The sequence below is a fragment of the Cnephaeus nilssonii genome (assembly GCF_951640355.1).
Source record: "Cnephaeus nilssonii genome assembly, chromosome: 13".
Lineage (NCBI taxonomy): Eukaryota > Metazoa > Chordata > Mammalia > Chiroptera > Vespertilionidae > Cnephaeus > Cnephaeus nilssonii.
In genome coordinates this window covers 81,038,779-81,063,382 of record NC_137084.1, presented here as the reverse complement: position 1 = coordinate 81,063,382, position 24,604 = coordinate 81,038,779, and the positions used below count along the sequence as shown (strand labels likewise).

The following is a 24,604-nucleotide window of genomic DNA, read 5'->3' as shown; positions in this document are numbered from 1 at the left end:
AGCGAGGAGCGGTTTTCTGGGGCTACGTAACAAAATGCCAGGCCTTACCTGGCAGGGCAGACACCTGGGTCACAGAATGCCAGGCCGGGGTCCTGGACAGCAGGAATGTGTTTTGGTGGTTCTGGAGGCTGAGTCCACCATGGGGGTGCCGGCAGGGGTGCTTTTCGGCCTCTCCTTGCCACGGTCCTCCCACGGCCTCCCACTGTGCCCACGCCTCCTCGGGTCTCTGCCTATAAGAACACAGGCCCTGGTGGACCAGGGCCTCACCCTTACACCCTCATTTCATCTTAATTAGCCCCATCTCCCAATACAGCCACCTTGGGGGTGAAGGATTTAGCATCTGAATGGGGGGACACAAGTCAGCCCTCAGCAGGAGGATCTAGGGCTTCGGGCAGCCAGCGCCAGAGCTGGACGTGAACCCCAGCTCCCAGCTCCCAGCTCCCACGCTGTGTCCCCTCCACTGCACCACAAGTCTGTCCTCGGGGTCTGGGCAGAGGCTTGCAGTCCTGGGGTCCAGAGTCCAGGGGCAGGAAGGACGCCTGGGCTTTCCCGGGGCTTTTCAAACCAGGCTGTCGGGTACCCCAGGCCCTCGGAGCAGTAGGAACAGCAGGAAGGAAGGGAAGGCAGGTGCTCCCTGCCGGCTGCCCGGGTGCTGGGCCCCAGACAGGGCTCCTTCCTCCCAGCCCAGAGGTATTGCTCACCCCGCCCGCCCTGCCCCGCCCCACGCTCCCAGGGCCTAGGAGAGAGAGCAGCCTGCTGGTGGGGCAGTCTGCTCGCTAATCTCATCCGCAGGCTCTGGGCTCCGCTGACACGCTGTTTTTGTAAGTCTGTGTTGGACAGAGCAGTAATGGTAACCGGTATTGATTGCAATATCTCTTTTGGAATCGGGAGTTCCCTGGGGACCAGCCAGGGCGCTCGGAGGCTGGCGTCCCGAGGCCGCCCCAGGAAACAGACCTGGACTGTGACAGGCTAAGGATCTCTTCCCTTCCAAAAGGGACTGAGTGGCTTTTCTGCCCTGGCCCAAGCCTGGTCTCCAGGCAACGCTCCATCCATTCTTCCCCTCCCCTCCTTGCTCCACACCCTCTGGGGCCCGCTGGGGCCAGGGGGACGGTGGGGGCGGGGGGTCGGGGGCAGAGGAGGGGGCACAGAGCTGGAGCTCTGGGTTAGGCAGCTCAGGGTCAGGATGTCTCTGTCCCAAGCAGGCAGCATCCCCCTGCCTCCACCGCACCACACGCCTCTGGTCTGAAGGTCGCCCTGGGATTCGAATGGGATCCATCCTGGACCAGTGACCTCTGCGGTCGGGTCCCCGCGAGGGAGGGACAAGGGAAGGCCAGGCTCAGGCACGCTGCAGAAGTCGCCCTTCTCCCTGGGCCCAGTTGCCCTGGGACTCCTCGTGTTTGAGGGGCTCCTGGGAAGTGTGGGTTCACTCACTGCAAGGCCTCCCTCTGAAGATGGGTCAGCCACAGTCCATGCTCCAGACTGCCCTGCTCCTGTGGTCATCTGTGTTTGCTTCCCTTTGCCGGCCCCAAACCATCAGTCCTGCTTTAATGTCCCAGCCTGGACTCAGCTGAGGGGGGACCAGGGCAGGGATCAAAGTGGCCCAAAGCATTGCAGGTGGCAGTGGTGGTCGGAGCAGGAGAGAGCCCTCAGGATAAGGGGTACCACAGGACAGGACTCCTGCTGGAGGCCCGGCTGTCTAACCCCATTGGAGGTGGCTCTTCTGGCCAGGTCCATTCATTCAGCACATGTTCACTGAGCACCTGCTATGTGCCAGCGTGTTCTGGAGGTGAGATACTAATGCCTCCTGCTCTCCGGGAGAAATACCACGCGCTCTGAAAACAAGAAGTCCTGGTAAGGAACTGGGCAAGGATGTGGGACACAGCCTAATTTTGATAGAGGGGTCAGGCCAGGAGCTGGCCTTTGGCGTAGACCTGAACGAGGCCAGGAGTGAGCCAAGGAAAGAGCATCGCGGGCACAGAAAGAATCGTCACATGCAAAGGCCCTAGGGTGGAATGAGCGCACGCACACTGATTTTAAAACACTGCCGTCATCCATCGCCAAGGGGTCTTGCAACTCTGCCATGTTTTGAGTTAGGAATTTATGAATTGCTGGGTGGGGGGGAGGCCTTATAGATGATCTAATTTATTTCTCTCAATATGTAAGTCCTCTATGCCAAGTGTTTCTCCAGCCTCTACTCAAATACCCCTGATGACAGGAAACTCACTACCTCACAAAGGCCCTCATTTCAATCCTTTATGGTTGCAAGCTCCATCCCCAGTAGGGGGCATGCAGGAGGCAGCCAATCAATGATTCTGTCTCATCATTGATGTTTCTCTCTCTCTCCCTCTCCCTTCCTCTCTGAAATCAATAAAAATATATATATTTTTTAAAATGGTCCCAGACACACATTTCTAAATGGCCTCAGGCTGGGGGGCTGTCACAGAGGCCTGGCTGCCACACGCCCTCCGTCCTGCCTCTGGATCAGCCTGCCCCGAGGAGGAGGAGCCAAGCTGTGGAATGGCGGCTCCCCCACCATCCCAGGGGTGGCTGGTCCCCTGTGGGTGAGGAGGGTGGGCTGCCAGGCCACCAGGAAGCTCCGCCAGAGCCAGCCTGGGAGGCCGGCAATGTGAGGAGCCCTGGTCCTCGGACCCCTCACCGGCTGGCTGGCCGCTTCCCCCTCTCACTGTGCTGCTCCCTCCACAGGCCTCCGGCTCCCTCCTTCCCAGCAGGCCCATGGCTGACTCTCTCCGCACACGTGCAGGGTGAGGCTGCACACGGCCCCCCAGGGATCAACATAACACCCCCTTTTCTCCTTCCCCTGCAGCTCCGGCGCCTTTGTTTCAGGAGGCGGGCACTGTGTCTGGAAATGTTACTGCAATTAAATATGCACAAGCAGGGGGGAGGGGGAACGAGGACAATGAAGGATGTGAAACATCAGACACAGCAGCTGCTTGTTACTATAGAAACCCCAGCTCCCCGCCACCATCACCACAGCACCCCTTCCTCGCCTAAAATCCCAGAGGCCAGTGTTCCTGGTCCTGGGGTCCTGGCTGTCCAGGGGGAGCACCTGAGGGCATTGTGGGGTCCTGGCTGTCCAGGGGGATCACCTGTGGGCATCATGGAGTCCTGGCTGTCCAGGGGGAGCGCCTGAGGGCATTGTGGGGTCCTGGCTGTTGAGGGGGAGCACCTGTGGGCATCGTGGGGTCCTGGCTGTCGAGGGGGAGCACCTGTGGGCATTGCGGGGTCCTGGCTGTCCACGGGGAGCACCTGTGGGCATTGTGGGGTCCTGGCTGTCCAGGGGGAGCACCTGTGGGCATCGTGGGGTCCTGGCTGTCGAGGGGGAGCACCTGTGGGCATTTCGGGGTCCTGGCTGTCCACGGGGAGCACCTGTGGGCATTGCGGGGTCCTGGCTGTCCACGGGGAGCACCTGTGGGCATTGTGGGGTCCTGGCTGTCCAGGGGGAGCACCTGTGGGCATTGTGGGGTCCTGGCTGTCCGCGGGGAGCACCTGAGGGCATTGTGGGGTCCTGGCTGTTCAGGGGGAGCACCTGTGGGCATTGCGGGGTCCTGGCTGTCCAGGGGGAGCACCTGTGGGCATTGCGGGGTCCTGGCTGTTGAGGGGGAGCACCTGTGGGCATTGCGGGGTCCTGGCTGTTGAGGGGGAGCACCTGAGGGCATTGTGGGGTCCTGGCTGTCCAGGGGGAGCACCTGAGGGCATTGTGGGGTCCTGGCTGTCCACGGGGAGCACCTGTGTGCATTGTGGGGTCCTGGCTGTCCACGGGGAGCACCTGAGGGCATTGTGGGGTCCTGGCTGTTGAGGGGGAGCACCTGAGGGCATTGTGGGGTCCTGGCTGTTGAGGGGGAGCACCTGAGGGCATTGTGGGGTCCTGGCTGTTGAGGGGGAGCACCTGAGGGCATTGTGGGGTCCTGGCTGTTCAGGGGGAGCACCTGTGGGCATTGCGGGGTCCTGGCTGTTCAGGGGGAGCACCTGTGGGCATTGTGGGGTCCTGGCTGTCCAGGGGGAGCACCTGTGGGCTCATAGGCTTAATTTGGAGTCTTTCCTGTTCTTCCTTACTCTCCACCACCCACCTCCCCTCCCCCTCCCCCGCCCCCCAGCCACTAGCTCTGACCCTGGTCCTGATTGGCAGCAACCCCCTCCAGTAGTTCCGTGTCCCAGTCCAGTTACATAATAAAGGGCAGGAGAGCTTCCGCATTTGACTAGCGGGGGGGAGGCGGGGGTCCACAACATGGAGACAATGAGGGCACATTCGGAGTCTGGGGCGGGGAGCCAGGCTTTCTCTGCACTTCCTCTGGGTCCTCTCCAACGCGGGCAATAGCGCTTGGCTTCCTCTTGCTTCTATTCCGTCTTTTACCCACAGCCCTGAGTGGGGTCTGCACCGTGGGGTCTGTGTTGGAGGGGGTGGGTCCACGTTCCAGAAGACTGGCAGGCTGCCAGGAAGCTGCGGTTTAAGGGCGGCGGAGGGGGAGGGGGGGGAGTCCCAGCATGATGGCACTCAGCAGGGATCCGTGTGACGTCCCGGGCCTGGGACAGAGCCCATGTCCAAAGGGGAGAGCGATGTAGCCTCGCAGTGGCTCCCCAGGGCCCTGAGTTGACCGCAAGGCGAGCGTGAGGCAGAGCTACAATGGTGCTGCCTCGCCCGCCCGCCCAGCCCCTAGCAAGTGCTCGCGTCTGAGGCTGCGGGCCGTTCGGCTGGCTCTACAGGCCCTGATCAGATAAGGCCGATTGTCAGATCCCCACCACTAGGCAACGTGCCAGGCACATAGTAGGTCTAGTTGTATACAAAGATTAGCGAGGGGGAGGGAGGGAGGCAGGAAGAAAGAGAGGGAGGGGGAGAGAGAATTAGAGGATTTGTAGATACACCAAAGTTTATTCAGAAGCAAGAGACCCACCAGAGTAATGAGGTTATTTGAACCCACATGAAAGGAATAACTGTTAGAAAATAAAATCCCAAGATGCGTAACCTGGAGGAAAGTCAAAGGGCAGGATGGCTGCCTCCGGTGTGTGAGGGCGAGTGAGCGGTACAGGTGTAGGGTCAGCAGGCTCCGTGGCAGAAGCAGCGCTCACGGAGGGAGCCACGGGGGAGCCACAGAGGGAGCTCGCGAGGCCGACTGCGAACAAGGAAGGTCTGCTGCAGGTCAGAGCCCTGGACACGGCTGGGTCCCTGACAGGAGGTGAGCTCCCAGCCCGGGAGATACGCAAATGAAGGCTGGAGAACCTTTGTCAGAGATGTGGTCTTCCAGCCTGCGTGGCTCCGGGGTTGAGCGTCGACCTATAAACCAGGAGGTCACGGTTCGATTTCCGGTCAGGACACATGCCCGGGTTGTGGGCTCGATCCCCAGCAGGGGGCGTGCAGGAGGCAGCTGATGAATGATTCTCTCTCATCATTGATGTTTCTCTCTCTCTCCCCCTCTCCCTTCCTCTTTGAAATCCATAAAAACATATTTAAACAAAAAAGATGTGGTCAGACACTGCGGTTTTCAGCCTGCACCTGTACAGCCTCCTGCAGAGAGTGTCCTTTGCGGAGGGCCCCATCTCCAGATGCAGAAATCGTGAGCTCGTGCGTGGAGGGTGGGACACCACGAAATATTCCTGTGAGGAGGGAGGGTGAGCCAGTATCAGAGCTCTTGTCATCGGCTGAGGGGGTCACTCAGCCCGCGGGGGGGATGCCGACCTCCACATAATGGGATGGGAAGGTACGGAGCACCCAGCCTGCCTCCCTGTGAGGGCCTGACATTCCTGGCAGGTCCTCCCCACGCCAGCATTACCCTCCCCGCCCCCAGCTTCCTTCTCGGTCAGCATCCTGGTCCTGACGCCAGGCCCTCCCCATGGCAGTGGCAGCTGGGGGTCTCCCCTGCCCACCTGGCGAAGAAGTGGGCCCCCAGAGAGCAGCAGAGTTAGTGCTCAGTCTCTGTCCGGCTGGGTCTGTGGTAGGAGGACACAGACCTGAGCTAAGGAAGCCCAAAGCCAAATGCAAGCCCCTCCCCAACTCTGAGGCTCACAGGTTCCCCGTTTACTAGTAAAAGCAGCTCTGACTCCTCCAGTTCTAATTTCCAGTTAGAACCCTGGGAATTGTGAGGAGAGGCTCAGGCCTGTGTTTAGTTCAATGCAGAGGGAGAGCTGGAGCCAGAAGGCCTGAGTGCCGTCCACTTAGGGCTGTGTCCTGACAACGGAGATGACATCTCTCGCAGGTGTAAGAACAAAAACGCAGTGCACATGAAAGACCTTTGCAAGCTCTTGCAAAGAGTAGGACAGATGAGGACTTCTGTTCGCCAAATGAGCACTTACCGTGTACCAGACACTTGGTTATTTTTTAAATCTTTACAGCCACTGTATGAAGTATTATTTGCACCTCCTTGTACGGGTAAGGCTCAGAGAGGTTCTTTGCTCAAGGTCACACAGCCAATAAAAGGAAGAGTCATATTGGAACCCAGATCTCCTCTGACTCTCAAGTCCCATGTCTTTCTGTAAAACCCCAAGGCGTTTACACTTAAAGGAACAATTACTGTGACTTCTGTTTGTTTGCTTATAGAGACTCCTCATTGGAGCTGTTACCCTGCCTTTGAGCCTGCACCAACTTCACCCTTTTCCCCTTCCCTTCCTCTCCCTGGGCAGTAGTCCTGGCGGGGGGAGTTGCTTCTGGTGTTTGCCCAGATGGGGGAGTCATGGGCCACGTCCTGCTTGTGTCTCCAGAAAACAGGTTTTTTATTACTTTCCTCGGCGGGCTGTACATCTCGGACGTGCAGAAGGAGGACGCCCTCTCCACCTACCGCTGCATCACCAAGCACAAGTACAGCGGGGAGACCCGGCAGAGCAACGGGGCCCGCCTCTCTGTGACAGGTAGGCCGGGGAGGGGGGGCGGCCAGGAGGGAGGGGAGGGCGCCCCAGCCCCTGCCCAGCCCTGAGACTGGGCATGTCCACACCGTGGATCAGAGCGTCTCAGAGAAGGTTCAAGGACTGGTATGGAACACTGGGGCAAACCTTGCCCAGTTTGTTTTGGGGGGCCCTTCATATAAGGACGCAAAAGATGAATTATTTATAGGAGTCTATACCTGAGGAGGCCTACTCTCCTGAGGAACTGTGTCCCTATTTATCCAACAATGAGAGTTACGGGAACAAATACACACACACACACACACACACACACACACACACACGCTCTCTCTGCTTAGATTTCATTAGATTAAGTTGGATTAGGGAGCTTTTTTATTTTCCTTCTATCTCTAAGTATTTAAGATTCCATTTTACCTATTTACAAGTACATTTACATTTTTTGTGGTAGCCCACCTCACAGCATTTGAAAGTAGGCAGCAGAGCCTTTGTGAACACAAATATGTCCACATTAAGTAAAGGATTCTTCTGGAGTGGTCACTGCCGCTTCCGGAGGGTGGAGGCTCAGATTGCCTGAAGTCGGTGCGGCCCCTCCCCTCCTGTGCCGTCTGTCAGGCACGCCCTCGCCTGTGGGGTGTGCGCTGCTCTTCCTATTTCTGCAGGTGAGAAAAGCAGGGCTTAGGGAAGCCAGCGCTTTACCAGAACTCGCAACCTGACCCCAGCGGCCCCCAGCGGCCGACCCCCAGGGAAGGGGCCAGGAACCCCACACGCACACTCAGCCACAGAGCGAACAGGGGCGCGTGGAGCCCTTGAGGCCGGCTTTCTGGGTCCTGCTCTCCCAGCAGCGGCCCCAGCCCTGCTCCTCGGGGGCCTCGCAGTCCAGTGCTTCCTGCTACCTGCAGGCCATGCGCTCTCACCTTCTCTCACCACCTGCAGGCCATGCGCTCTCACCTTCTCTCACCACCTGCAGGCCATGCGCTCTCACCTTCCCTGTTGCATCCTCACCCAACCAGTTCACCTAAATGCTGGCCACGGCCTCACCCCGGTGTGACAGCTTCCTAATGGTTGTGGCCTGCAGTTTGAAAAGTTCTGCTCTTGAAGCGATGGGATTGGAGCGGCTTTGGGAAGGAGGATGGCCTGATGGTCAGAACTCCTGGTTTGGAGACTAGACCCCCCAAATCATGACAGCTCTCTGGGCCTCTGGAAGAGGAGCCGGACTGGGTGACCGCTCCGATGCCGGCGCCTCTGGCGTGGTGTGGTGTGGGGAGGCCTGCCCTGGCCAGCAGGTGGCTCTTGCCAGGTTCTTCTCTCATTTGTAGGCAAGACCAAGGGAACAGGAGCCAGGAGGGCAAGGATCAGGCTCTCTGATGCCTCCTGGTGCCTCCTGCACACAGTAGGTGCTCAGTAAACAGTTGTGGAATTAACCAATGCCAAAGGGAACTGTGCTGTCATCGGTGAGGAAAGGGCTGCACTACGCAGCTCCATCTTCGGGGCTGGACGTAGGGGTCGGCCACTTAATTCCCAGCTGTGTCCGTGGTTCCATCCGGGTCACAGGGACTTGTCTGTGCATGCTGCTTCGCTCTCATCCGCATGCTGCCCGCACAGCGTGGGGAAGGCACGGACACCCCATCTCCTGCAGGCCTCTCCTTTCCCTGGCACCAATATTTAGCCCTCCATCCTACTAATTTCACCTCCACTTGGGAGGGGAATAACGGGATTCCCTCAGAAAAGACACTCGTTAAACTGGAGAAGATGCCAGCCCTTCTCCTTCAGTCTTTATGGCCCACCAGCTGTGAGAAGGAGAGGGTGGGCAGAGTCAGACACACAGCCCACATAGAGAGACAGAAATGAGGACAGGAAGGTGCCCAGACAGACAAAGGGGAGAGGCTCAGGCTCCGAGAGAAAGGCATTCCACAGCGTGGAAGGGACCTACGGGGGGGGGGGGGGGGGGGGCAGCAGAGAGTGGAGGGAAGGGAGTGAGGGAACCAGGGGAGGGCCCTGCTGTGACGGGATGGGATGCGACCAGGCGATCAGCAAGCTGCTTGTCTTGGCAAAAATACAACTGATCTGGAGCGAGGCCCTGGAGAGGGGAATGGGGTGGGAGTGCCTGTCAGGCCTCAGCCTCCAGCCCCACGGCCCCCAACATTTCAGACCCACTTCCAGAGTGAGGGTGGGTGCAGTCCCAGGGACTGCGGGGTTTCAGCAGAGATGTTTCATTCTGTGGCCAGAGTCCTGTGAGCCCCTGGGGCTGGGGCTGGAAAGGCGTGGCCCTGCCCAGCCAGAAGCTCTGGGCCAGCAGCTAGGCCAGGGACGGGAGAGGTAGCAGGGTGTCTGGGCGGAGGCACCTGGTGGCCGAGGGGTCTGAGCCCGGCACACCCCCAAGGAATGGCCACCCCTCCTGCTCCCCAGGCCCAAAGGCAAGAAGAACAGGTGGGGGCGGTGCACGGGCCGAGCGCGGTGGGCGGGCATAGATGAGGGCGAGAGCCACGGCCACATCAGAAGCTCCTTCATCCTCAGAGCGATTGATGGAGTGAGAGGGAGGGAAGGAGGGGAGCCGTGACATGAAGCAGCCGCACTTCCGGCCTCGCCCCACTGCGCACCAGCTGTGCAACCAGCATCAGAGAAATGAGGTCTCCAAGCCTCCACCACCCCCTCTGTCAGGAGGGCGGGACAGAATGTACCCCGAGGGTCGTGCAAATTAAGCAGGGTCCTGCTGCAGGCCGCGGGAGGAGTGCTGTCGCTGTTGCTGCTGGTTCCTGTTCCTTCTACATTTCCCAGGCGGGGGGCGGGGGCGGGGGACAACGCCGCGTTTTGTCTTTTCCTAAGTAGAGGAGGCAGTGGCAAGAACAGTGTGCGTCCCTAAAACAGCCTGCCACTAACCCCGCGCATCGGTGCTTTCTTCCGGCCACAACAGCTTTCAGGGGCCTCCGCTCCGTGGACAAGGAGTGGCGTGGCTTTTGTAAAAGAGGGACCCGGGGCCAGAGAGGCTGAGACCAGAGCGGCTCCCCAGGTCAGAGCCCAGAGCCAGGGCCGGAGTGTCTGGGGGATCCTTCTGGGAAGCGCTGTTCAGCCTCCCGGGGCGCCTGCGTGCCCCCAGCCCGGCACCCGGGGTTTCTCGGGGCCCAGCGCCCGTCTCCCCAGCCCCCTCTGGCCCAGCAATGCCGAGCCCCGGCTGCACACGCCACAGCGCTTCCTCCGCTCCCGAGGAGGAAAGCGGTTTCTCTCCCGCAGAATCTAATTTCACGCCTGAGCCTCGCTGATTAATCCCCTGCCCCTCCTCCGCGGCCTGTCAGCCCCTCCGCTTGTAAATTCCGCGTGTGCCACAGAATTTGTGTGTTTGCATCAATTAAGTGTCACACTGAGTAATTCTTCCCTGGCACCGTGTTTGTTTATCCCAACCATTCCCACAGGGGGTGGGGTTAGAGCCTCAGGAACTGGCAGGCAGGGAGGCCTCAGAGCAGTTGCCCGGCACGTCCACACGGCCTTGCCACATCTACACACGGTGCCCCATCCACACGGCGGTGCCCCATCCGCACGGCGGTGCCACGTCCGCACGGCGGTGCCCCATCCGCACGGCGGTGCCCCGTCCACTCGGCGGTGCCACATCCACACGGCGGTGCCACATCCACACGGCGGTGCCACATCCGCACGGCGGTGCCACGTCCGCACGGCGGTGCCACATCCGCACGGCGGTGCCCCATCCACTCGGCGGTGCCCCATCCACTCGGCGGTGCCCCATCCGCACGGCGGTGCCACGTCCGCACGGCGGTGCCCCATCCACTCGGCGGTGCCCCATCCGCACGGCGGTGCCCCATCCACTCGGCGGTGCCACATCCGCACGGCGGTGCCCCATCCGCACGGCGGTGCCACATCCACTCGGCGGTGCCCCATCCGCACGGCGGTGCCCCATCCACTCGGCGGTGCCCCATCCGCACGGCGGTGCCCCATCCGCACGGCGGTGCCACATCCACTCGGCGGTGCCCCATCCGCACGGCGGTGCCCCATCCGCACGGCGGTGCCACGTCCGCACGGCGGTGCCCCATCCGCACGGCGGTGCCCCATCCGCACGGCGGTGCCACGTCCGCACGGCGGTGCCCCATCCGCACGGCGGTGCCCCATCCACTCGGCGGTGCCCCATCCTCACGGCGGTGTCCCATCCACTCGGCGGTGCCCCATCCGCACGGCGGTGCCACATCCGCACGGCGGTGCCCCATCCGCACGGCGGTGTCCCATCCGCTCGGCGGTGTCCCATCCGCACGGCGGTGCCACGTCCGCACGGCGGTGCCACGTCCGCTCGGCGGTGCCCCGTCCGCACGGCGGTGCCACGTCCGCACGGCGGTGCCCCATCCACACGGCGGTGCCACATCCACACGGCGGTGCCACATCCACACGGCGGTGCCACATCCACACGGCGAGGCCACATCCGCACGGCGGTGCCCCATCCGCACAGCGGTGCCACATCCACTCGGCGGTGGTGGCACGTCCCCACAATGGTGCCACGTCTGCACGGTGGTGCCACATCTGTCGAGCCAGAGCTCACACGTTGCCATGCTGGAGGCGCCCACCCCTCCGCCTCCCATGCAGATGAGGAAGCAGGTGCTGAGGGACCATACCCACCCAAGGCACTGGTGACCTGTGACCCCTGCGTCTGCACAGGGTCTTGTGTGTCCCAGCGGGGCTCATGCGAGAGCAGTGGGAGGTGGAAGGGAGCAGAGCCTCTAGGAAGTCCTTCCCAGGGAGGACAGTGTCCGGCCCGGTCCCCTCCAGGGAGCTGAGCTGGGGCGAGGGAACTGCCCTGAGCCCAGGAGGATGCAGGGCCTCCGACACCCTTGAGTGCGCTCAGCACTGGATGAGTCCCCCTCCATCCCACTTGCTGAGCCAGGTGTGGGCGACCTGGTTCTGCTCTGGGCTCTGCGGTCTGACCCCGGCAGGTCGCTGCCTTGCTCTGGTCTCAGGTCCTCATCCAGGGAGCCCGCCAGGCCCCTGAGCCAGCGCTGCGGGTCCCTGAGCCTGGGAGGCTCTGCCGTGGGGGGACCTGCCCGTCCCCGCTGCGCGCCCCGCTCATCCTCCTCAGACACGAATGGTGCCAAGCTGGGCCCTGCTCAGTGCCAGACCCGGGAGACGCAGCGATGGGTCCACACTGCCCCGAGGTGCCCACAGTCCCCTGGTGCTCGCTGCTGCTGGCGAGGGCCATGGGGGACGGACAGTGATTTCTCCTGGGAGAGAGCTGGGTGAGTAGGAGGGGGTCCTCCCTTTTCACATACTGTACACTCGCCCACACCTTCATGTGTACATATTACACTTTCAAATGCTTCTTTAAAAAGAAGAGATTGTTTGAAAATAAAATGAAGGAAAAAGGAAGCTCTGGGAGCCCGGCGAGAGCGGCCTGTCCAGGGAGGGGGCAGGGGGCGCCGTCCCAAGGATTGGTGCTTAAGCTGCTCTGAGAGAGAAGCTGGCCCAGGAGGTGGGGACACCGGGTCCCACAGGACAGAGGGAGCGGCTGAGCGGTGGGAGGCAGTGTAGGCGGGCCCGGCCCGGAGTGCGGTGGGAGCTGATCACTGGGGCCCTGGAGCTCAGGGCAGGGGTGCACTGGGTCCTGTGGCTGCAGGGGAGCCTGAGCAGCTGTCACAGCAGCGGAGGCCCCAGGGGAGGAGCCCGGGGGCTGTCAGGGTGGGCGCCAGCCTGAGCGAGCAGCGGGCACCACTCGGAAGTGGCACGGCCGTCACTCACGGACCGGCCTGCTCAGGCCTTGGGTCTCGGAGTCTAGGGCTCAGGTCCTGCGTCACTGCCTTCTCTGGGTTTGGGGAAGCAAACAGTGGGTAATTGTTGGGGCAACGAGGGTGTTTGCAGAAGGCTCAGCTAGCAAGCCCTTCTGGGTGCCGGGGAAGGGCACTATCTGCCCGACTGCTGGTGGGGTGACGGGACGGGGCAGGCGATTGTCCCCATCCTGAGGGGCACCCACAGGGCAGGTGAGGCCCAGACCAAGCCTTCCCCATCATCGCCAGCCCCAGACCACGACTCTCCTGTCACAGGGACTCGCTGCTCCCGAGGCTGGCCAGCCTGCATGGGCTACAGTGCGAGGGCTGCACACTCTCCCTCTGCACCTCAGGCTCTTCCCTTTCCGTCCTCTGTCTGTCTGTCCTTCTAGCTGAGCCAGCCTGTCTTTCCCCAGCCCCTGCTCCCGGCCCGGGGTCTCAGGGCCTCCGCCCAGCAGGAGCAGGAGTTTGGGTCAGTAACTGGCTCAGGGAGACCCCGAGAACCCTCCCACACTGGGTGTTGCTCTCTGGGCACCAGTGGGCAGCAGGGTCCTGCTCCGGGTGCTGCCTTCCCTCCCCCAGCCCCACGGCACCCAGCCCAGGGCCAGCCGGGGCCACCCACACGCTCTGCCTTCCAGACCCTGCCGAGTCCGGCCCCGCCATCCTGGACAGCTTCCACTCCCAGGAGGTGTGGGCCGGCCACACCGTGGAGCTCCCCTGCACCGCCTCCGGCTACCCCACCCCCGCCATCCGCTGGCTCAAGGATGGCAGGCCCCTCCCGGCCGACAACCGCTGGACCAACCATGTCACAGGGCTGACCATCAGCGACCTGCGGACCGAGGACAGCGGCACCTACATCTGTGAGGTCACCAACACCTTCGGCTCAGCGGAGGCCACAGGCACCCTCACGGTCATAGGTGAGTGGGGAAGCTGCTCTTCCAGCCCTGTCCTGGACAGTGACCTTGACCGTGGCCTTTAAGAGCACCGAGGGGTGAGGGGAGGGGCCTGGGGGCAGCTGCGCCTGCCTCTGGCCGCCCCGGGGGCCGTCTCCTGGTTGGGAGGCTCGGTGAGAGAGTAAGTGGCCTTGGGCAGGCCACACCCGGGACCCAGCCTCGGGCCCTCTTCTGTGCAATGGGATCAGGATCCCTGGCTTCCTACCTCCCAGAGGTCACAAGGTCAGATGGGCCCAAGAGGGTGATGGGGACAGCTTGCAGGGTTTCTGGCTGTGGAAGGAGGCAGTGTCTGTACGAAGGGAACCCAGCGGACGTTGCTGCATTAAAGAGAACATAACTGTCCCATCAGACGCTGGGAGGAAACAGCCCAGGCGTCCTTCCGGGGTAGTCCTTCCTGCTCCTGCCCCGCTCAGGGCCCAGGGGAGCAGAGAGGCCCTGGGTGCAGAGGGGAGGAGAGGCAGAGGGCTGATGCCAGGGAAGAGCCCCGGAGCAGGATTGGTGAGGCCCAGGGGCACGCTCTGCACCAGCCCTCTCTCCCCCACCTCCGCCGGCCGGCCTCACGTTGCCCTCTGTAAAGCGAAGAGGCCTCCTCGCTCTGGCACCGAGTCTGACTCTGAGTGTCTGCTCTGTGGGCTGCAGGGAGCTGCTGGCAGTCGTGGGCCAGGTTCGGAGACACTCGGGGTCTCACTCCCGTGGGGCAGCAGTGGCCGGAGTCCTGAACATGGTACCTGATGGCAGCAAGACAGTCACTCGACCTGGGCGGGGGTGGAGGCCACCAAGGTGCTCCCACCCACCCCCATGTTGCCCCCTCGCCACCCACCCCACCACCCCCTTCACCAGGTCTCAGGAGCACAGAGCTGCAGGTCTGCAGGCCCTTGGGGGGGACCAGAGAGCCCAACCTCTCCCGGGCCGGCCTCCAGGGCCTGACGCCGCATTCAGCCCAGATGGGGCCCAGCCTCCTCCGTACAGCCCAGGGCAGGCGTCCTCACACTGCGGCCCGCGGGCCACATGCGGGTGTTTTTGCCGTTTTGTTTTTTTACTTCAAAATAAGATATGTGCAGTGTGCATAGGAATTTGTTCATAGTTTTTTTTAAACTATAGTCCGGCCCTCCAATGGTCTGAGGGACAGTGAACTGGCCCCCTGTTTGAAAAGTTTGAGGACCCCTGGTCTAGAGGGAGAGACAGACACAGAGGTGATTAAAGACCACGTGCTTAGCATGGCGTCAGTGCACCCAGGGAGGCCCGAAGAGGGACCCTGAACCCGGCCTGTGGGGGCGTGGGGGGCGGAAGGCTTCCTGGAAGAGATGACCCCTGAGCTCAGGGTGGAGGATGGGAAGGAATTAGGTAAAGGGGTGGCGACACTCCAGGCCGGGCCCGAGGGCAGGAGTAGCCCACGGGGTGCGGGCAGGCTGCCTCTAGAGGCTGCTCCTGAGTCGAGGGGCAGGTCCCGTGGGGCCTGTTGCCCTTGAACGCCACCCTGAGCTGCTGGGCCATGGAAGTTCTGAGCGGGGCAGTGGCAGGCGCAGCGCGGGGACAGATGGGGGGACACGGGAGACAGGAGGCAGGGATGAGCAGACTGCCGGGGCCAGGCCGGGAGCCGGGTCTGCAGCGGGGCAGCTGTGGGGGGTGAGGACAGATGGCCTGGGGCGTAGCAAGGAAGGCAGACCAGCAGAAGGCAGGACTGGCTCGGTGGGGTGAGAGGTGAGTGGTGGGTCCAGGGTGCTCCCTGGCGTCTGGGGTGGGTGACAGCAGGATGATGGGCCAGTCAGGCCCCCATCCAGCTCAGGAGCTGCAGGGAGCACCACAGCCCCTCGGAGCAAAGGACCCCCAGAAAGCACAGCCCCTCAGCTCTTGGCCTCACTGCCATTTCACAGAGGAGTAAGCTGAGGCCCAGACAGGGGGACTCACCAGTCCCAGCCCCTCTGCCCAGGGCTCTGGCACCAGGGCCTCTGATGATCCCGGCGCACCCGCGGCCACACTCACCCACACGGAGCCCTTTGCTCCCGTTCGCCCTGCTCTCTCCCGGCCTGGCCCAGACCCCCTCCGTGTGACCCTGACACCAAAAAAGCTGAAGACCGGCATAGGCAGCACGGTCATCCTCTCCTGCGCGCCGATGGGCTCCCCCGAGTACACCATCCGCTGGTACCGCAACACCGAGCCGGTGCTGCCCGACGAGGCCATCTCCATCCGCGGGCTCAGCAACGAGACGCTGCTCATCGCCTCGGCCCAGAAGAGCCACTCGGGGGCCTACCAGTGCTTCGCCACCCGCAAGGCCCAGACCGCCCAGGACTTCGCCGTCGTGGTGCTGGAGGGTGAGCGGGCCGCCCGTTCAGAGGGTGGTTTCGGGACTCCAACGCCCTGCCGGGAGGTGCCCGGGCCCAGGCACCCGCCTGCCCCCGGATGGGAGGTATGGGGCGGCTCTCTCTGCACCCCAGGCAGTTGCTGCCTTAGTTAACCCTCCCAAGGGCGCTGGGGAGATCCTTGCTTAATGCTTCCGTCTTGCAGTTGAAGAAATTGAGGTTTTCGGTCACTTGCCCAAGGGGAAGTGCCGGTCAGCTTAAGCAGGGACATGGAAAACGAGGCTGGTGGGAAGGGCAGGGAGTAGAGCGGAGGGACCCCCAGAAACGAGGCAGAGGAGAGCAGGCAGTGACCCAGCGGGCATCCGGCTCTGCCAGGCACTGGCTCTCCCCAAGTTTGAGCTAAGGGGCCCCCAGAAATGGGCAGGGGCTGAGACTGGCAGCATGTTGATGTGCCATGTGGGTGGGTGTGAAGTGCATGTTATATTTGCCTTGCTTTCTTTTTTATGTTTGTTTGGGGTTCTTAATACCCATGTTACCCTTTTACACCAATCCTGCACGGAAGGAAGGCAGGGCTCCTCCCCACCTGGGTGGGGAACAAGGACAGTGGCCCTGGAGGAAGCCGGGCGCCGTAATCTCCGGGGCTAGCCTGTGCGGTCGGCCAAGCTGGGCGCCGTTTGCACTTTAAGCCTCAAACTGCAGGCTGTTTGCGAGAGCACCATCACCCCTCACCCCCCTACCCCCGTCTGCCAGAATGAGAAATGGAACCCCACTCCACAGGTCCGGCTGGGTCAGGCCCCGGTTCCACACACAGTTAACCTCTGCGCCTCTGCCTTTATTAATAAAGGGAGGAGGCAGAGTAGAAAGGGAAAGCGGAGAGAGTAATGTTTTATGAAGCACTTACAAAGTCCTGTCCTAAGCATCTTTAATGCATTAGTTCGTTTAATCCTCGCAGCCTCCGGATGAGGAATTCATACTCAGATCCCCATTATCACCATCCTCTATGGAGACGAGCTGGAAAGACTCAGAGAGGTTCAGTAACTTGCCCAAAGACACAGAGCTAAAGTGGCGGAGGGAGGATTCAAACCCAGAGTCTTCATTCCTAAGCAGTAGTGACTGGCACCTGACGGGGATTCATGAATAACACGAACCAGTGTACCTGAGAGTTCTTTATATTGTCCTGGCCGCCGCTTCCCCTCCTCCCCCGTGGGGCGGGGGGCTGGTGGGATGGCCGCTCAGCGGCTCAGTGACCTGAGGGGGCTCCTCACTCCTGCAGACGGCACGCCCCGCATCGTCTCCTCCTTCAGCGAGAAGGTGGTCAACCCCGGGGAGCAGTTCTCGCTGATGTGCGCAGCCAAGGGGGCCCCGCCCCCCACGGTCACCTGGGCCCTGGACGAGGAGCCCGTCGTGCGGGATGGCAGCCACCGCACCAACCAGTACACCATGTCCGACGGCACCACCATCAGCCACATGAACGTCACGGGCCCCCAGATCCGGGACGGGGGCGTGTACCGGTGCACCGCGAGGAACTCAGTGGGCAGTGCCGAATACCAGGCGCGAATAAACGTAAGAGGTGCCTGTCTACATTTAAATATCAGAATAGGCTCTGAGTCCCTTTGCCATCTCTGTGGTCCTCATCTTTCGTGGTGATGGCTCCTCGTGCTTAGTTGTCCTTTTAATCTTAGTAGAGGTCTCTTTCCTCTTTCTCCCCTTCCCCTGCCCTCCACAGTCCCGTCGTCCATCCGTGCGTGTGCGTGTGCATGTGTGTGTGTGTGTGTGTGTGTGTGTGTGTGTGTGTGTGTGTGGCACAGTTTACTGCCTTGGCATCCCCGCCCACTCCACTCCTCTTCCTGTCTCCTCTCCTGCAACCTGCCCTGAGCCCGGTCCCATTCCCCCATTCGATCTCTCTGGCCCCAGGTATATAAGCGCCAGGCCAGCATCCACCAACCCTCCAGGGCCTTGCCTGGACAGGCCAGGGAAGGAGCAGAGGGGCCAGGCTTGACCTTTGACAGGGGTGTCCACCAAAGCGGTGTTCCCAGTGCAACCCCACGGAGCCGTCCCCCAAACGCTCCAGGAGGTGTGAGCAGCAGGAGCCGTAGCATCCTCTCCCCCGAATCCTCTGTCCGCCACCTCACTACCCGCCAAGGCTCAAGCCGTCAAAAGTAGGAGGCTCAGGCTGGGCGGGGTCACCCCAAGACAGGCAGCTCCAAGGGGCAGAGTCCTCAGGTTCTCCAAGTCTCAGTTCTCCAAGTCGCTGCGATGAGAAATCTCCTCTGGAGCCCTTTGCAGCCTGTGAAGTCAGATTGACCCTCATCTGACCCTACCAGTGACCTCTGACCCAAGCACAGAGGAGGCCCAAGAGAAGAGAGGGGGGCTCGGGACCAGGGGTGCTGGTGGCTGCCGTGGGGAGGGGAGGGGCGGAGGATCATGCTAAGTGCACCTGAGCCAAGCAGGTCTCCAACCCCACGTGAAGCACATGCCCTCCATGTGGCCCCCTGCCCTCCCCTCGGCATCTGAAAAGGACGGAGCCGCAGGTCCTGGGAGGGTCCCAGGGCAGCTCCTCGCCTCCTGGGTGGGAGCCTGAGCCTGGAGCCTCTTGTGCCCATCCAGCACCCCCTGCACGGTGCCTCTGAGCCCCCACACCCCCACAGGACCGTCTGCCCCGCTGACCAGTGACAACACTCCCTCCCCCTGTGACCAGGGGCCCTTCTCAGGGGCCCCCAAACACAGTTACCCGTGGAGACTCGTCCAGTGAAGACCTCCCTGTGGTCCTTCGGACAGCATTATGCGCAAATTGAATGGAAATGACAATGTCCACGTTTCCATTTTAACCCCAAATCTTAACTCCTCGGAAATGAGGACTCGCCCTCCCGAGCTGCCCTTCCTGGAGAGGCCTCGGCGCCCTCCTGGGCCCTCCCTCAGGGGATGGGCTCGTGCCCTGGGCAACTATTGAAGCCAGTAACTGCGTCCTGGAGAGAGCGTGGGTGCCCCAGTCCCAGCCTCCGCCTCCAGCCTTGTGATGAAGGCCACCCTCCCCTCCCACCAGCGGTTTCCGCCCCCGATGGTCTCCGAGCCCAGCACCGAGGACAGCACCCGGGCAGCGGCTGCCCCAGCTGACCGCCGCCGCCCCTCCTCTCCTTCCTCCTGACCCCGCAGGGCCCCCCAGCATCCGGGCGATGAGGAACATCACGGCCGTTGCCGGGCGGGACACCCTCATCAACTGCAGGGTCATCGGCTACCCCTACTACTCCATCAAGTGGTACAAGGACGCGCTGCTGCTGCCGGACAACCACCGCCAGGTGGTGTTTGAGAACGGCACGCTCAAGCTGACGGACGTGCAGAAGGGCATGGACGAAGGCGAGTACCTGTGCAGCGTCCTCATCCAGCCGCAGCTCTCCATCAGCCAGAGCGTCCACGTGGCCGTCAAAGGTAGGCCCGCCCCCAGCCATGTGGCCGGCCACGGGGGCCGCGGCCTCTGCATCCGAGCGGGTGGGACACCATGAGGAGAGGGCTCCGCAGAGTGTCTGAGGGGCAGGGGCAGGGGGGCGCCTGCGGGGACACAAGGCCACGGGCACCTCTGCATTCAGGTTTGCTCCATGGGCTGCAGGGCAGGACAGCACTGGCCCCCCAGAGGAGCCAGGGAGAGAGGCCAGGACGGAGATGGCAGGCTCTGTAGGTCCCCTGACGTCAGCGTGGAGGGCCCACCAGCGGCCGGCAGGAGGCGGCGAGGGGCAGGGGGCGGGAGCCAGGAGCGTGCAGGCAGCAGGAGGCGGGGTGCAGGAGCAGGCGCTGGGTCCCGGGCTCCCTTCTGGGGTACAGACTGGCGGCTCTAGACCTGCTGGTGCCGCTTGAGGCCTAGGAAGCACCTCCTGGAGCTCAGGCCCCAGCCTGGTACCTGGGAGCCCCTGAGTGACTATGGGTGAAATGAATGGATGAATATCAATGCGCGAATAAATGCTGCGTGAAGAAATGAGGGGTGTACTGGTTCTGGGCCGTGCTGTGTGTGAAGGTCCCTCCCAAATCTACTCCTAGAAGCGCAGGCCTGGGGACTGTGTGGGCCGGGTGGCCTGGCTGCTCGGGGGCAGGAGGGAGGTGGGACCCGCCAGGCCTGGCTGGGAAGAGGTCAGGGAAAGCCAGGCAGCCTCTGCCTAGACCAGAAGGACCCAGGGCTGGGGCAGGGCAGGCCGGGAGGAAGGAAGTTCCCGGACGACCTGAGGAGGCAGGAGGAGAGACAGCCCGTGAGAACACCTGGACATCGCGTCACCCCGGCGGCGGGGACACATACTCCAGAAGAAAGCTGGCCTGGGCCCTGGGGAAAGGTCCCTGGCACAGGGGACCCCGGAGGGTCCCAAGCTCCTGCCGCAGGTGGAATGAAGGCCTGTGACAGGAAGAGGGAGGTCTGGGAGAAGGACGAGTGGGGAGGGGGACGCTGCCTTTGGTTTGGCCCCGAGCCCACAGCGGGCGAGCAGGTGCATGTATCTGGGGACAGCGGGCGGCGCTGAACGTTGGCGGAAGGCGGGGTCAGTGCTTCTCTCCTGTGCTCCTTGTCACCAGCCGCCCTCGTTGGCACACGGGGGCTTGTCACATGCCTCCTTGTGCACCCGCCACCTGTCACAGCGCTAGACGGTGTGTGCTTCTTGAGCTGAAGCTAGACAGCCGTCTGGCTTAGAGCGCCCTCCTGCAAGCCTTCCCTTGAGCCCCGAGAACTGGGCGCCCTGTGGCCACCTCAAGCCCGGGGTCCCATATGGCGTCTGCCTTCCTGCTTCCCTGACTGAGGGCCACCGCGGCCATCTTCTCAGCCTGAGGCCTCTGCCCAGCCCAGAGGCCTGGTGCTGGCGGGAACCTCCGACCCCAGGCCACAGCCCCCGTGTGGTGCCCCGTCCAGTATCACGGGCCTCCTGGATCCATTCCCATTACAAGCAGGAGACCGAGAGTTCCCTGTGTAAACATCACATATCAGAACATCCAACCTCTGCTCCACTCGCGTAGACCGCCCGCACCAGCGAGCATGTGGCCTGGTTTGTTGGCTTGAAAAAAAAAGAACAGGCCTCCAGCGAACGGTGGAGCACGCGGAACATCCTGAAAGCCGCTGCTCATCAATTATTCATCCCCACTCAGGGAGCGATCAGTCCTAATGAATTGAATCTGATGCCTTCCGTCTGCGCGGCTCGCTGGGCCTGTTGAGGGTGTGCAGTGCCGAGTGACAGTGTCTCCCAGCCCGGGAGGGTGCGTGCGTGTGCGCGTGTGTGCGCGTGTGTGTGCGCATGTTTGTGCGTGTGTGTGTGTGTGTGTGTGTGTTCCTAGAGGCAGAGCCCGCGCACCAGCACCCAGGCTGCGTGACTCTCCTGCAGCGGGGATGTGGCGGGTATACCGGGCCTGTGCCCACACTCCACGTCCCAGCCTCCACAGCTGAAAATTCAGCCCTAGCAGGGTTTTCACCTGTTTCCTCTCCAGACCACGAAGCAGCACTGTGTGAGGAGCTCCGAGGACCTGTGCCCCTGCCACTCCCAAAGCTCGGGCCCCTCAACGCCCCCTCTCCACTGCCCCCTCCTCCTCATTAGCATGCACTTTTGCAAAGCAGCTGTCAGAACTGATCAGGAGCACGCTTCTGATGAGCTGATGTGCTGCTCCCGAGCTCCTCAGAGAGAAGGCAGAGGAGGTGCGGGTGTGGAGAGGGCGCTGGCCGAGGTAGAAAGGGATGGCCCAGGGGCAGCGCTCCAGACCCCACCCCTACTGCCTGGCTGGGACATGCGCCCCTCCCCCAGGACCAGAGCCGAAACCCGGTGTGGGAAGGGCCGGGTGCAGGCGGGCAGGGTGCTAGAAGCTCGAGACCAGCCGGAAGCCCCGTATCTCTCTGGGGGGTCAGGGCTGTGCACAGGGCAAGGCCCATGCTGCTCCAGGATTTGGAAAAACGACTGCTGGCTCCATTTCTCCTGGGACTGCTTGTCTTCTGATGAATTGTCAAACACTGAGCCGAGAGCAGAGCAACAAGATTTGCATGCAGATGCAGGCACACACATGTGCAGAGACCTGTGTGCATGAATGCAATGCACGTTCACATAGGCACACACCATACGCATGTACATGCAACCTGCCCGCACCTGCACATACACGTCTTTCGTACGTGCTGGCAGTTACATATACACAAATGTTTCCTCTGTCCATGTCCTCCTCTGAGGCAAATTCCTGAGCCACCAACGGCAGCTGCAGGTGTTGCCACAGAAATATTGCCCGGGGTGGGCAGCTGTGGCCCGGCAAGGTGGAGGGATTGCGGGGAGAGAAGGCAAGGATGCTTTGAGGGCCTCCTGGACTTTGGTACGTGTGGCAGCGACGGGCAGAGGAGAGCCAGGCTGCAGAGCAGCGGGTGTTGTCACTGGGCATCCTAAGAGATCCTGGGCGGGACGCCGAGAGGAGGGCATAGGGATCCACCCTGGGTCTGGTGTCTTTAGGGCGCCCTGTAGCTGAAAAATGATGTAGCACCAAAGCCTCTCTGGGCACACGGGCCGAATGCTTATTCACTCAGGAGGCAGGGCTGCCACCGGGTGCCTTGTCCTTGGCTCAGGGAGGGGGCGTCTCCATCCCCACAGCTGGGCCTCTGGAGCCAAAGCAAGCGCATGAGAGACTTTCTGCCCAGCTCAGCGAAGCCAGAACCGGGGGGGGGGGGGGGGGGGGCGCCAAGTCCTGTGGAGAGCAAACGGGAGAGACACTCACATTCACACCCGTCCCCTCACCCTCACCCGCGATGCCCGCACTCCCCACCCACACGCAGCCTTCCCTCGCTGCTCAGCCCAGCCCCCGCCCCAGCTCCTCAGGTGGAGCCTGCGGACGAGCCCCTTCCCCCCAGTGAACGGGCTGCTGTGACCACAGGCTTCAGAGAGAGCCCCCACCGGGCCACAGGCCTGATCCTGGCAGAGGCATTGTCTGGAGGGACCCACCAGAACCCACAGGAGGGGGCACACGGTTTCACTGAGGCGGGGGCACCAAGGCAGCTGCTGCCAGCAGCCCGCTCCTCGGCAAAGGGGCCAGGCTCACCGATGGGCAGCATCGTCCTAGTGGCCAGCCAGGGCTCAGATGGCGACAGTGCCGTTCCCTCAGCGACGCTGACCATGTCCTACTCCGGGCACTCGGGCCCTGTGCTGTCGCAGGCACAAGCCCTGGCCTCAGGAACCCTTCTGGGGGGAAATGGCACAAAAACGGAGTGGGAGGGAGCGTGAGCGTGCGGGGTGGAGTGCGTGGTTTGCAATTTGCACAGGCGGCCGGGGAGGCCTTCCTGAGAAGAAGTTATTCCTCCTAAAATACTAGACGCTACGACTGCAACACCGGCCTTGGGGCCTCAGACATGACTTGGTGTCCCCCACCCCCACCCCCACTTTGCAGATGAGGGCGCCGAGGCTCGGGGGAGAGCAGGGTGGTGAGGAGGCGACCTGCCCGGATCATGGGGGTAGAGCGCAGTCTGGGCTGGCTCCCAGGCGCGGTCTTGCCCACGTCCCCGCTGCAGGGAGGAGACGCTCCTACTCCCCAGCGCCCATCCTCTGCCAAAGGGCCCAGGAAGCACAGAGGCTCCGTCCCAGAGGGAGAAGACAGAGTGTCCACAGGCCGGCTGGCGGGCACGTGCCCCTCTGCTGCCCGCTCCCCAGCAGGGGTGTGAGTCTTGCCGTGGCCGGACGCCTCGTGGACCCCCCACTGGCCTCGCAGCCGCCTCACCGTGCCGGCACCTTGTCCTGGCCCCGCCTCCCTCAACGCTGACCGAGTTGCCCTCTTGCCAAGAGGACTGTAGCCAGAGCAGGGCTTCCGGAGAGAAGTCCCTGGTGACGTGGCACCCGTGCCCCCCGTTCGGGCTGCGGCCGGCCGTGCAGAGGCCCCCGGCCATCACCACGGAGGAGGTCAGAGCCCTGGCTGCTGGGATGCCTCCCGGGGGGGACATGGACACGTTCAACCAGCCGTGTCCCCGCTGAGCACTGAGCGCTGGGGAAGGCGCTGCCGACTCAGATCAGAAAGCAGCCCTGTCCAGGCAGCTGCCTGCAGGCACACCCCAGAGCCCCACACCTGCTTCTCGGCACCCCCACTCCCCGCGCTCCCCTAGTATTCAGCAAACAGTGAGGAGCCAGGACCCCCCTGTGTTCTCCCCCTCCGGGCAGGGTGCCCCCACCTGCAGGCTCTCCGAGGGCCATCCCGAGCCAGGGATTCTGTGCGCAGCTCTGCTCCTCGCATTCCTCCCGAAGGGGACCCTGACCACCCACAGCCTCACTCCCCATCAACCCACAGCAGGGAGCGGGGGCAGGAGCCTGCCTGGGTCTCGGAGTTGTCTGGCCACCTGCCCCCCACAGGTCAGCAGAGGCTCTAGCCAGCCCAGGGGAACGTCTGACTCCCCGGGGGGTGCTGGCGACCCTCCCGCAGTGGTCTGTCCAGGAGCCTCAATGTTCCACTTGGAAACCCAGTTGGCCTCTGCCTCTTAGCGCAGCCTCTCTCTCTCTCTCTCTCTCTCTCTCTCTCTCTCTCTTCCCCCCCCTCTCCCCCCCCCCCCACACACACACACACACTTTTAAGGGTGTGTGTGCTCCCTCATAGTTCCCATCCGCCTCCCCATGAAGCTGCAGTCGCCCAACTAGACGGCACTCGGCTCTGAGTCCAGCGCCTCCTTGTTCGGACGGTGCTTGTCCAACACTCACGGCGGCGGACACGCTCCGGAGCGTCTGTCTGTGTTGTGAGCACGTGCCTGCCTCCGCGAGCCCACACGGAGACGAAGCCT

At 62.6% G+C, this 24,604-nt stretch overlaps 1 protein-coding gene across 1 annotated transcript in view; it reads left to right on the top strand.

Annotated features, from left to right (window-relative positions):
- Nucleotides 1-24,604, top strand: part of DSCAML1 (DS cell adhesion molecule like 1) — a gene marked incomplete at its 3' end in the record, with an annotated part of 336,958 nt that overhangs the window by 237,562 nt on the left and 74,792 nt on the right. The window contains exons 4-8 of the mRNA XM_079788952.1: nucleotides 6,712-6,858; nucleotides 13,244-13,522; nucleotides 15,595-15,870; nucleotides 17,132-17,428; nucleotides 19,012-19,284. Coding sequence (XP_079645078.1) covers nucleotides 6,712-6,858; nucleotides 13,244-13,522; nucleotides 15,595-15,870; nucleotides 17,132-17,428; nucleotides 19,012-19,284 — 1,272 coding nt within the window. The remainder of the gene's footprint in view (nucleotides 1-6,711; nucleotides 6,859-13,243; nucleotides 13,523-15,594; nucleotides 15,871-17,131; nucleotides 17,429-19,011; nucleotides 19,285-24,604) is intronic.